Source organism: Psammomys obesus, unplaced genomic scaffold, assembly GCF_907164565.1.
Source record: "Psammomys obesus unplaced genomic scaffold, mPsaObe1.curated_primary_1811, whole genome shotgun sequence".
Taxonomy (NCBI): domain Eukaryota; kingdom Metazoa; phylum Chordata; class Mammalia; order Rodentia; family Muridae; genus Psammomys; species Psammomys obesus.
Genome location: NW_026592118.1, coordinates 33,858,957 through 33,870,646, shown reverse-complemented (window position 1 = coordinate 33,870,646; position 11,690 = coordinate 33,858,957). Strand labels below are relative to the sequence as shown.

Sequence of the window (11,690 nt, the reverse complement as noted above, 5' to 3'; positions counted from 1 at the left end):
TGTGTGTGTGTGTGTGTGTGTGTGTGTGTGTGTGTGTGTGTGTGTGTTTGAGTTTGAGGGGAAGTCTGGGCTGTAACTCACTACGTGATCTAAGCTGGCTGTAATGTCATACCAGTCATTTGGTTTCAGCCTCCTTAGTGAGATTTCGCATCCTGTGGGATCACAGGCCACTTTCGCATCCTGTGGGATCACAGGCCACCACACTCAGTGTACAATGGGTTGTTTTTAAAGTAGAAGTGTCTGTTCAACTTAAAGAGATGCTCAACGTCCTTAGCCATTCGAGAGATGCAAATCAAAACAACCCTGAGATTTCACCTGATACCCATTAGGATGGCTAAGATCAAAAACTCAAGTGACAACTTTAGTTTTTGAGAGGTTGTGGAGAAAGGGGAACCTTCCTCCATTGCTGGTGGGATTGCAAACTTGTACAACCACTTTGGAAATCCATCTGGTGCTTTCTCAGACAAATAGGAAGAGTGCTTTCTCAAGATGCAGCTATACCACCCCTAGGCATATATCCAAATGATGCTCAAGTACACAACAAGGACATTTGCTCAACCATGTTTGTAGCAGCTTTATTCATAACAGCTAGAACCTGGAAACAACCCAGATGCCCCTCAGTTGAGGAATGGATACAGAAATTGTGGTATATTTACACAATGGAATACTACTCAGCAATTAAAAACAAAGAAATCATGAAATTTGCAGGCAAATGGTAGGACCTTGAAGAGATCATCCTGAGTGAGGTATCCCAGGAGTGGAAATACACACATGGTATATACTCACTTATAAAGACCTATAAGATTAGATAAACATACTGAAATCTATATACCTAAAGAAGATAAACAAGAAAGAGAACCTGGGGTAAGATGATCAACCCTCACTTAGAAAGACAAATGGGATAGGCATTGGATGTAGGAGAAAACAAGTAAGAGGACAGAAGCCTACCACAGAGGGCCTCTGAAAGACTCTACCTAGCAGTGTATCAAAGCAGATATTAAGGCTCATAACCAAACCTTCCGCAGAGTTCAGGGAATCATAAGAAAGAAGGAGGAGTTAATATGACCTGGAGAGGACAGGAGCTCTACAAGGACCAAATATATCTGGGCATAGGGGTCTTTTATGAGACTGTTTCTCCAACCAAGGACCATGTATGGATATAACCTAGAATCCCTGCTCAGATGTAGCCCGTGGTAGCTCAGTATCCAAGTGGGTACCCTAGTAAGGGGAACAGGACTATTTCTGACATGAACTCAATGGCTGGCTCTTTGACCCACCCCCCAAGGGAGGAGCAGTCCTGCTAGGCCACAGAAAAGGACTTTGCAGCCAGTCCTGAAGATACCTGATAAAACAGGGTCAGATGAAAAGGGAGGAGGTCCTCCCCTATCAGTGGACTTGGAAAGGGGCAGGGAGGGAGGTGATGAGGGAGGGAGGGTGGGATTGGGAGTGAATGAGGGAGCGGGATACAGCTGGGATACAAAGTTAATAAAATGTAACTAATATTAAAAATTAAAACATTGTCTGTTCATATGAAGTGTGTGACACAGAACCTAGTGTGTGATAAGCACTCTAGTAATTGTGAGCTATAATTTTTTTTATGAAGCATTTCATTAAGAACTGTAGGCAGGGCAGACCTTGTACATACAATTTCATATGCAGAAGATGGGGTTCTTGCTCTGGAAAGACCTAGAATGACTGAGAACGGTCAGTCAAGAAGAATGCTAAGGCACATAGGTGTGTGCTGGAAGACAGACAAAGGCGACTTGTGTAGGTCTAACATGCTAGACGTAAAATAAGGTGTTTCAGCACAGCAAAAAGGAGATGATATCTAAGAGGGACCGTGTCCTACTACAGAACAACGAGGTAAAATAGGAGAGAGCAGTGTGCTGTTTGGGAACCTGGAGTATGTTGGGCTGTAGCTTTGATTTGGGAAGAGCTGGAAGGAGATTTACTCTGTGGTTGAATGGAGAGTGAGGGCCAGGCAGAGGCACCGGGCATGCTTCGGCTAACATGTGGTGGTGGCCTGCACTGCCTCTTTGCCGTGACGGTCTGGTGGCCTGAGCAGCTCTTGCTGTGGTGATCTTACTGCTTGCCCTGGCTCTTGTCATGGAAGTCCCATTGATTCTTTTGCTTTGTTTCTTTTCATCACGGTAATTCAGGGTGCCTTGAGAGGAGCTAGACCGTTTTATTTTCAAAAATAGTACTTTGACAGATATATGGATTTTCTCTTTCATAATCAGGTGGCAAATTATATCGGAAGCGAGCATCATGAAGTCCTTTTTAATTCTGAAGAAGGCATTCAGGCTCTGGATGAGGTCATATTTTCCTTGGAAACCTATGATATTACAACAGTTCGAGCATCTGTAGGTAAGGGATTTTGTTGTAGCGAAGAGTTTTAATATTGAAAAAGTAGAAAGTTCAACATGATTTCAGTTTGAGATGTTTTCAAACTATAAATACAAGTAAAATTCCTATATTGTTAATAATACTATAATATGTTGACCATTTAAGAGTGCCCTGAATTTCTTTTGGACTGGAGGAAGGCCTTAATGAATACAGCCAGAAACCCTGAACATTGAATTTATGAGGTCAGCTATGCCTACAGTCTTAAAGAATGCCTCATATAAATAAATAATAACAGATATTTACTCGGCACATACTATAGGCTAAGTTCTGTCTCCCCACACCTCATGCGAATTATTTATTGTGAACTCAGACCTGTCCCATTGTAGGCAGTTTCCAGCACCCAGGACACGACACTAAAGCAGAGCTCCTGCACACTTAGCGTCTTTGGCTTGACCATAGAAGCGATACATATTTTGGCTCCATTTTCTCTGTATAAAGTATCCTGGATGTTATAATTGAGCCAAAATACTTAACGTTATCCTTGAGTTTTGCCAAACAATGCTCGAATACACTTGAGAGCAATATTGTAAATTGCTGAATATGCACAGACTTTATTGCTGTTATTATTCTAAACCATGCAGTGTAGTAACTGCTTACATACCATTTATTCTGTCTCAAATACTGTACATAATTTAGAGGTGTTTTAAGGTACAAGAACATTGCTTGGGTGACAGAGGTTCGGATCTGCAATAATGTCTCAGTGCCTCAGTGAAGTGAGTTTTTGTTTCCTGGCTCATATAAAGCTATGGATGTGTGTTGTAAATTATAAAACTGTTGGGCTATTTAATGTTTATTATTATTTGCCCTTTAATTGTCACGGCAGTATTATTTAACTTGCTATCACAAATAATAAGACACAGAAACCTGTTAGATTTATAATTGCCTAATTTACTTTGGGCTGGACAGATATTTTTCTTAACACTGTCTCAGTATCCTCACCAGCCATCTCCCATCCCCCAATGCCATCTGCTTTAATCCTCTTCATCTGGTCTACCTTCCATACATAACCCTATGGAACTTGCTTATATTCTTTTTTCATCATCATCATCATCATCATCATTTATTACAATTTATTCAATTTGTTTCCTGACTGTAGCCCCCTCCCTCATCTCCTCCCAATCCCACCCTCCCTCTCCTCCTCCTATGCCCCTCCCCTATTCCCTAATAAGGGAGGTCCTCCTCCCCTTCTATCTGACCCTAGCTTGCCAGGTCATCTGGACCTTTCCATGCCATTATTGGAGTCCTTTCTTTTTGCCCACATGCTTTCTTCTCCATGCTAACCCATCAGGGCATCCTCCATCCTTCTCTCTTCCCATCAGTTCATTTCCTGTGATTCCTTGTCCTCCAAAGCCCAGGAACCTTGGCCACGCCTACCCCATTCTGCCTTGACCAGGTACAGGCCATTTAATTAACTGATCAGGTATGTCTTAGGCAGGTTCGCAAATCAAGCATAGGTGTAACCAGATCTTGAGGGCCAGTAACACATATCAGACCAACATCCAATATGTGTGGCTACCGTGTACTGCGGTCTACCAAATAGCTTTATTTAGGAACATGTTACTGCTATTGATGATCTAGGCTGTGGGAAAGCGATACAGTATATTTTCTAATTGCTTTTTGCCAGTCTTTTAACCTGTAAGAAATGAACGTCCTCTGAGGCATAGTGAAACAAGACATGCCTGTATATGTGTATAGGTTATGTGCAAACACCATTGTTTATAACAAGTTGGGGCATCTGAAGATGTGGGTAGCTGAGGGGAGGACCCGGAACCAATCCCAAATGAATACTGAAGGAACACTGTTCTTTATAAGATGGGGAAATAGGCCTATACTACAACCAATTTTCCTTAAGGAGTTCTTATGTAGATGTAAATACTGTCCTACAGCTTACAATTACTAGCCGCTCTACTTTTATCTGGTGAACACATTTTGAGATTAGAAGTGTACCACAAATCAGACAGACCTAATGTTGTGGAGCCCCTAAAATGCTACCAGATGAACTGGCTTTTTTTTAAAAACTTGCTGTGATGTGCAATGAAATTCCTCAAGTGTTACAGTGGTTGGGCCTTCTGAAGCGTTGTAGTTAAATACGCACATCTGTAGCACGTCTGTGATTGAATTTCCGTGAGGTGGAGGCAGAGTCAGGAGGCAAAATGCCTCTCCTGAGAAGGATGAAAATGAGCTTGGAGGAGGTAGCAGCGTAGAGGGATGTGCAATGGATGCCAAGCAGCTGAATTTCAAGATGTACAGAGCTTTCTTAGTCAAATGTGGACTTTGGAAGTGAGGAGTTCTAGAGGAGAAGAACAAAAGATTTAAAAGTAAGCTGCTTCTGTTAATCCATTTATAATGGATAAATCCAGGTGAGACACATTTTTTAAAAAAAAAAAAATGTAAGTTTTTTAAACTCAATTTTGTAGGCCAAAATCTTGCTCTAAGAACATAATTTTGTTTATAAAGTATTACAGCAGTTTATAGGCTATTTTCTTGTCAAAGTTTGACTGCGTATACATGGCTTATAAGTATTTATGTGGTTCTTTTGGAAGCTGCTTTTGAATTAACTCAGTCAATCAAGACACTCTAGTGTGCAGTTTTTTTTCTGGGCCTTTCCAGAAGACACACTGACATCAGCTTTAATCTCTCTTTTACTTAAGGTATGTATTTAATTTCCAAGTATATTCGGAAGAACACAGACAGCGTGGTGATCTTCTCTGGAGAAGGGTCAGATGAACTAACACAGGGTTACATATATTTCCACAAGGTGAGCACTCTGAAGTAAAATGATGTTCAGGCTAAGTTAAGAAAAGCCACAATCATTTGGCTGTTTCTATTCTGTGCTTATGATGGGTAACATTTTTGAGTATGAGTGTTTGTGTGTGTGTGTGTGTGTGTGTGTGAACTGATGGTGTGTTTCTTTTAGGAGAAAGAGGTCTCAATAGTATCAAACTTTTCATTCTTAAAATTAAACGTGAGAATCGCTTTTGTTTTTGTCTCTCTGCTCGTTAGTTTTTTTTTTTTTTTATTCTTTATTTTTATTTTTTCAAGACAGGGTCTTAATATGTAGCTCTGGCTGTCCTGAAACTCACTTTGTAGACCAGGTTAGCCTGGAGATCCACCTACTTCTGCCTCCCAAGAGCTGGGATTAAAGGCATGGACCCCCAGGCCCAGCTGCTTTTTGTTGTTGCTGTTTTTAATTCCTATGGAATTGTTGCTGTTGCCCAAGGCATCCATCTTATTTGTTTCTACACTAAGCACTTGGGAGGGTGGATGGGTCTGTCTCATAAAACACTGCTGGCGGGGCTGGAGAGATGGCTCAGTGGTTAAGGGTCCCTTCCAAAGGACCTGGGTTCAATTCCCAGCACCCACATGGCAGCTCACAACTGTCTGTAACGCCAATTCAAGGAATCTGACACCTTCACACTAGTGCACATAAAATAAAAAAAGAAAGAAATAAAGAAAAACCGAAAGAAGAAGAAGAAAAGAAGAAGAAACACATTGCTGGCTTTTGAAGTCGCTTGCTCACATCTCTTACCCGGTTAAATTCTCTGTCTCATTCATCTTCCATTTTATATGTGAGAGGGAAGCAAAGCCTCTCATCCTTTCATTGATTAAACAGGCTCCTTCTCCTGAGGAGGCAGAGGAGGAGAGTGAGAGGCTGCTGAAGGAGCTCTACCTGTTCGACGTTCTCCGTGCAGACCGCACCACTGCTGCCCATGGGTAACTTTCTACTCAGTTGGAAAGCAAAGAGTGAAGGAGGGGGAAAAATTAGAATGGGATCAGCTGCCTATTTTGTTTTTCAAAGAGTTGGCTGCAAAGAATGGTTTGTAGCTCAGTTTATCCCCCAAGGACCTGGGCTCTGGCCTGGATACTATGATTGGGGTGAGGAGAGAGCATCTTCTGTGGGTTTGTCAGATAGGTTTTATGTCATTAGATCATAAGAAAAATGTGCCATTTCTGACCTAGAGGAAAGGCTGCAGCAGCTACTTCTCAGCATTTTAGAGCATTCTGATGTTCTAGGCTCCAGGTAGTTGTAGGCTCCACTGAGTGCCTCTTTGATAACTGCCGGAGGGGACAAGCAATGAAGATGCATGAGATAAGATAAGATTGTAAAATAAAAGTAACTTTCTTTGGTGCAATTTCTTATTGGCCAGAGTTCTCATGTTTAACTGGGCTTGTTTAAAAACAAAAGACCCTTGGATCTTTATTGTACAGGATAAATACACATTTAGGTTCCTCTATCAAACTGTATTTAGTATTTGAATGGGCTGGAATCATCGTTATTACCTGTCTGCATGTCCTGACCTGTGCCACAAATACACACAGTGTGGCATTTGCATGCATCTTTATGATCAGGTCGCTCATGATTCTTAACTTTCCTGCCCTTACAGAAACAGTTAATTTCTCATAGACCCAGAAAGAAAGAGATAGTCTAAAACAGGAAGTTTCCCTCCTCAGGTGTGGTCTGAGCACAGACCTCAGCATGTATCCAGTCATGCAGCGTGGTTATTAGGAGGCTGAAACGTAACTCTGATCTGCATCACTCAGTCTGGTGCAGTTGCTGGGCAGCACACAGCAGCCTTCTGACTGAGACTGTCTTCTGTCTTCCCTAGTCTCGAACTGAGAGTACCATTTCTGGATCATCGGTTTTCCTCCTATTACTTGTCTCTGCCACCAGAAATGAGAATTCCAAAAGTAGGTAAATCAACTCTGGAGAAAAGGAAACAAAACAAAACGAAAACAAAGACAAACAAATGAAAAAAACAAAAAAAAAAAAAAAAAAAAAACCCAAATGTTGCTGGTTCTGCTGGTTACTTCACTGAGCCTTCTTTTGTGTTCATGACAGAATGGGGTAGAAAAACATCTCTTGAGAGAAACATTTGAGGACTCCAACCTGCTGCCCAAAGAGATTCTCTGGAGACCAAAAGAAGCCTTCAGTGATGGGATCACCTCGGTCAAGAACTCCTGGTTCAAGATTTTACAGGACTATGTTGAACATCAGGTCTGTTTTAAAAATATTTTCTGCCACAGTATAGTTTAATAGAGATTTCTGTTTGTATTTAGTTAGAATATTTGCATCTACAAGAGAGCCACAGTTCCTACAAGGAGTACCTCTTTCATGAGGGTTACTTAAGAGTTAATGGAAAATGAAAAACTACAAAGTAGTATCCATGATCGAAAGAAAAGTAGAGGAAAGACTTACAACCATCAATCAACTACTGAGACTCCAAGTGTGAAATACACGAGAGAATTTTTAAAAAGTTACTGTGTCTGTTCAGTATAGCTTGTTTCAGCATTTTTCTAAATGAGTGATTTAAAAGGTCATATGAATTTATAGTTATATGCCTTAACTTTATTTTGGTCTGTATCAGAGCAAATTAAAAAAAAAAAAAAAAAGTGTTGAGCTGGAGAGATGGCTCGGTGGTTAAGAGCACTGGCCGCTCTTCCAGGGGACGGAGGTTCAATTCTCACCATCCACATGGCAGCTCAGACTGTATGTAGCTTCTGTTCCAGGGGATCCAACGCCCTCACATAGACATATGTGCAGGCAAAACACCAATGCATATAAAATAAATAAATGTCTTACTTCTTAATTTGTCTTACAGGTTGATGATGCAATGATGGCAACGGCAGCCCAGAAGTTTCCCTTCAATACTCCAAAAACTAAAGAAGGCTATTACTACCGTCAGATCTTTGAACACCATTACCCAGGCCGGGCTGACTGGCTGACCCATTATTGGATGCCCAAGTGGATCAATGCCACTGACCCTTCTGCCCGCACTCTGACCCATTATAAGTCAGCTGCCAAGGCTTAGACATTTTCTAAAGTCTAGTGCAAAAGCAAATGTTTCTTCTGGCTCTGAAGGTAGAGACATTGAGACAAACAGAAGTAATGAAAATCAGTCATCAACCACTCAGGCTTACTAGGCATGGAAAGAAATAAACCTATCACATCTAAAATGCCTCCTGGTGTGGATACTAATGCAACCTTCTTCAAGGTAGCTAGAGAGTGAGCAGCTTTTGCTGTACCGTCACCCTGTGGTGACAGTGAGCTAAGCTAAAGGGGAGAGCATAGGATCTTTGCATCTCAGTTCTGTCTATATTCCTAACAGCTGGCTAGGCAGGCTGGGATGTGTGTTGTTTGTGGGAACTGGTGACAGTTCTGTTTATAGGGCAGGAATTCAGTTTTAGTTTTTTTTTTATATTGTGCTACATCCCCTCTTCAGTGTTGTGGAGCTGGGGATAAACTTCTCAAACACAGGGTCAGATGTTATGTAAGGCTTTTGTGGGCCTCTATGGAACTATTAACACTGATACAAAACTGCGCATTTTGAAACCTAGTTAACACAGATTTTTTTTTCTATAAAACTTCATTTATAAGAGCAGATGGTCGGCCAGGTATGGAACCTGATCCATTATATATTGATTCTTACTCCAGAAGAATTGTCCGAGCTACACATTTCTCAGAAATGTTGGAGAAGTGGGAAATGCCACTTAGAAACAGAAGGTATCATTTGAACACTTATTGACTACTTCAGGACTTAAAATACATGAATTTAGCTGTTAAACATTTTTGAAAAGGGAACAATTGGTACAAGAATTCTTGATGATGTCATAGATTTTGGTACATAGCTCTGAGCACTGGGGAGGCTGCAGCAGGATTAAGAGTTTGAGGCCAGCCTGGGCTACATGGTGAGGCTGTCTCAATGAAGGAGTGCTTGATGGGAAAAAGCTATTGAGACCAGATGTAGACCATGACTTAAAAGCTATAAATGGGTCTAAGAAGCTGAAGCTGAGCCCTAATGCTTATCTTGTATTTTTAGATACTTGAGGTTCTTGAACTTGATATGGTTCTTTACCTATTTCCTGCTAATGTTCACCCAGCCCGTGTGCATGCTCTAACTGCTTACATATTAACCACATTCAGTGAGTGTCCAGTCCACACAGAACTAAGAAGTGGTCAGTCCTTTCAGGCGCCTTTACAGCTAAGGATTCCTAGCTGACATCCTCTTGCCGTATCAACCTCATGAGCACCTGGTTACAACCTGCTCAACAGCCTTGCTACACTTAATACCTGCTCTGTGAAAAGGAACCATATACTGCACAACATTCTTATACTTTATTTTAAAAATGGAAGTAACACCCCACATCTTCCCTCAGCTTTTAAACGAGTTTCAGCACGTTCTTGCACGGCTTTCGCTGAAAAGCTTACACTATACTTGTGTAGGTAGATCATCTTTGTTAACATAAGTCTTCAAAGCCTCTCTGTAGAGAGCTTTATAAAGAGCTAGACTGAGCCACTTTGCCCCCCTTTTATTTATTTAATCATTACAGCCTGATCCCAGTCCCTTCTCTCAGTCCCATCCTCATGCTCCCTACCCCATTCCCTGTCCCTCCCCTCAGAGAAGAGGAGAGGCCTCCAAGGCGTACCAACCCACCCTGGTGTATCCTTTCCCACTGAGGTATCCTTTCCCACTAAAGTACCCTTTCTCACTGAGGCCGAACAAGGCAGCCCAACTAGACTGAGCCACTTTTTAAAGAAATTTGTGTGACATTCTTACCTGTGGCCACAGTGTCACAGTTGCGTATGTTTTAGTTTGGGTTGGAGCCTTGAAGAAGGTCCATATGGTTCAGAATCTGACTGTGAGCCATCACTGAAGTGGCATTTGGGAAAGCATTACTTCCCAGACACCCTGCAACTGTCCTATTATGCACTTTGCTGCCTAACTCACCCAAGTGTGGCAGGTTTTACATTCTAAGCTTGGTCATAGCACTGTCCCTGGTCCACCTCTCCCAAAACCTTGCTGCTCTTTAAAAACTGCTTCCTCATCCTTGAGCCAGATGGGAGTTTGATCATGTGGGCTAGTGGAAGTTGGGCTGAGGAAGCGAGGTGATGTTGAGTGGCTTTTGTTGTTTGGTGCCTGCTGGTTTTTAGTTTGGAAGGAAGCCCAGGCACAGGCACAGGGCATCTGTAAAAACTGATGCCTCCAGTGTCCACTCATTTAACAATGAACAAATACCACCGTGCTTGGGAGCGAGCCTCTGGGCGAGTCCAGGTCCTAGTCTGACACTTCTGTCTGGGACCCTGGTGTGGTGCCAGAGATTAGATCACCTTGTCCTCTGATCATGGTCCTCATTCTACAAACCTGAAAGCACAATGGGTTCTTAGAAGGGTTAAGCTGGGGAGAAAGCAGCTCTCACATATCACAGTAACTGGAAACGCCAACACACTACTACCTGTGTTTACATGGGTTAAGTCAGCTGCCAGGTTGAACATTAAGCTAACTAGTTAAGGGGGTTAGCCCCAAGTTAGCCAGGCTGTTTGCTCCCAGAGCCTTGGTGGCAGTCCTCTTTCTCTATTGCATTGTTATTGTTGGGAAAAGTTCCCTCTGAGCTACTGTAAGGAGAAGAACAGGTAAAACAGGATCTCCCCCCAGGTTCCCAGGAAAAGGGCAGCTGAAAAATGCCAATTCTGTTGCAGTGTATCAACACTGCAGTTAGAGCTAGTTTTCATTGAAACTATGCCCATCTTGTCGAGCGGAGGGCTCTGCTCATTATTGAGGACTGTATAACCACTCTGGGGTCTAGGAAGACACTCACCATCAACACGAGAGAAAATGAAAATGGTGAATCCTGGGCTGAAACACCAAAGTTTCTACATGTCACTTCTGTTCACTTTCCAAACCAGTCATGTGGTAGCTCTTAATTCCTCTGTGTGTGGGGGGAGGGGGAGAGGGTATCAAAAAGAAAATGAAGCATTTTGGGGAAACCTCCCTAATTCCCCAACCTACCCTGGAGTTGCCAAATAGTTCTCTCCTCTGTATGACGTAGACTCACCTTCAAGAGTGACAGCCTGGGGATGCTTCTCTGAAAGCAAGATTTCAGGGTCTCCAGGTGAGGCACTGATGTGGTCTGTGTCAGGCTGAGCGGCAGGTGCTGCTCCCCTCTTGGTTTATAATCAAGAAGCAATAGAGTAATTGCAACAGCAAAACACATGTCACAGTGAGAGACCCGGAAGCATACAGAGAACGTGCAACAGCACAGATGCCCTGATCCGCTGCCTGAAGAGCCCCACCTCTAGCAAAGAATTGCCCTTCAGGGGCCACCCGCAGCCAAGGTGTGCTGGGCTGGCCGAAGGAAACAGGAAGCTGCGGAGGCAGTACCTGCACACAGGTGAGAAGTGGGAGCATGGCAGTTTTTAATAGCGAAAGCCTATAATAATATATTATGATTATATATTATATGCGTTGTAATTGGCTCCCTAGAGTAAGACTTCGTTCGCAGTCATA

At 42.5% G+C, this 11,690-nt stretch overlaps 1 protein-coding gene across 1 annotated transcript in view; it reads left to right on the top strand.

Moving 5' to 3' along the window:
• Nucleotides 1–8,364, top strand: part of Asns (asparagine synthetase (glutamine-hydrolyzing)) — a 20,414-nt gene extending 12,050 nt beyond the window's left edge. Inside the window, exons 7-12 of the mRNA XM_055612831.1 lie at nucleotides 2,241–2,367; nucleotides 5,058–5,164; nucleotides 6,020–6,120; nucleotides 7,014–7,095; nucleotides 7,247–7,402; nucleotides 8,007–8,364. Coding sequence (XP_055468806.1) covers nucleotides 2,241–2,367; nucleotides 5,058–5,164; nucleotides 6,020–6,120; nucleotides 7,014–7,095; nucleotides 7,247–7,402; nucleotides 8,007–8,216 — 783 coding nt within the window. The 3' untranslated portion in view covers nucleotides 8,217–8,364. The remainder of the gene's footprint in view (nucleotides 1–2,240; nucleotides 2,368–5,057; nucleotides 5,165–6,019; nucleotides 6,121–7,013; nucleotides 7,096–7,246; nucleotides 7,403–8,006) is intronic.
• The last annotated feature ends 3,326 nt before the right edge of the window (nucleotides 8,365–11,690 follow it).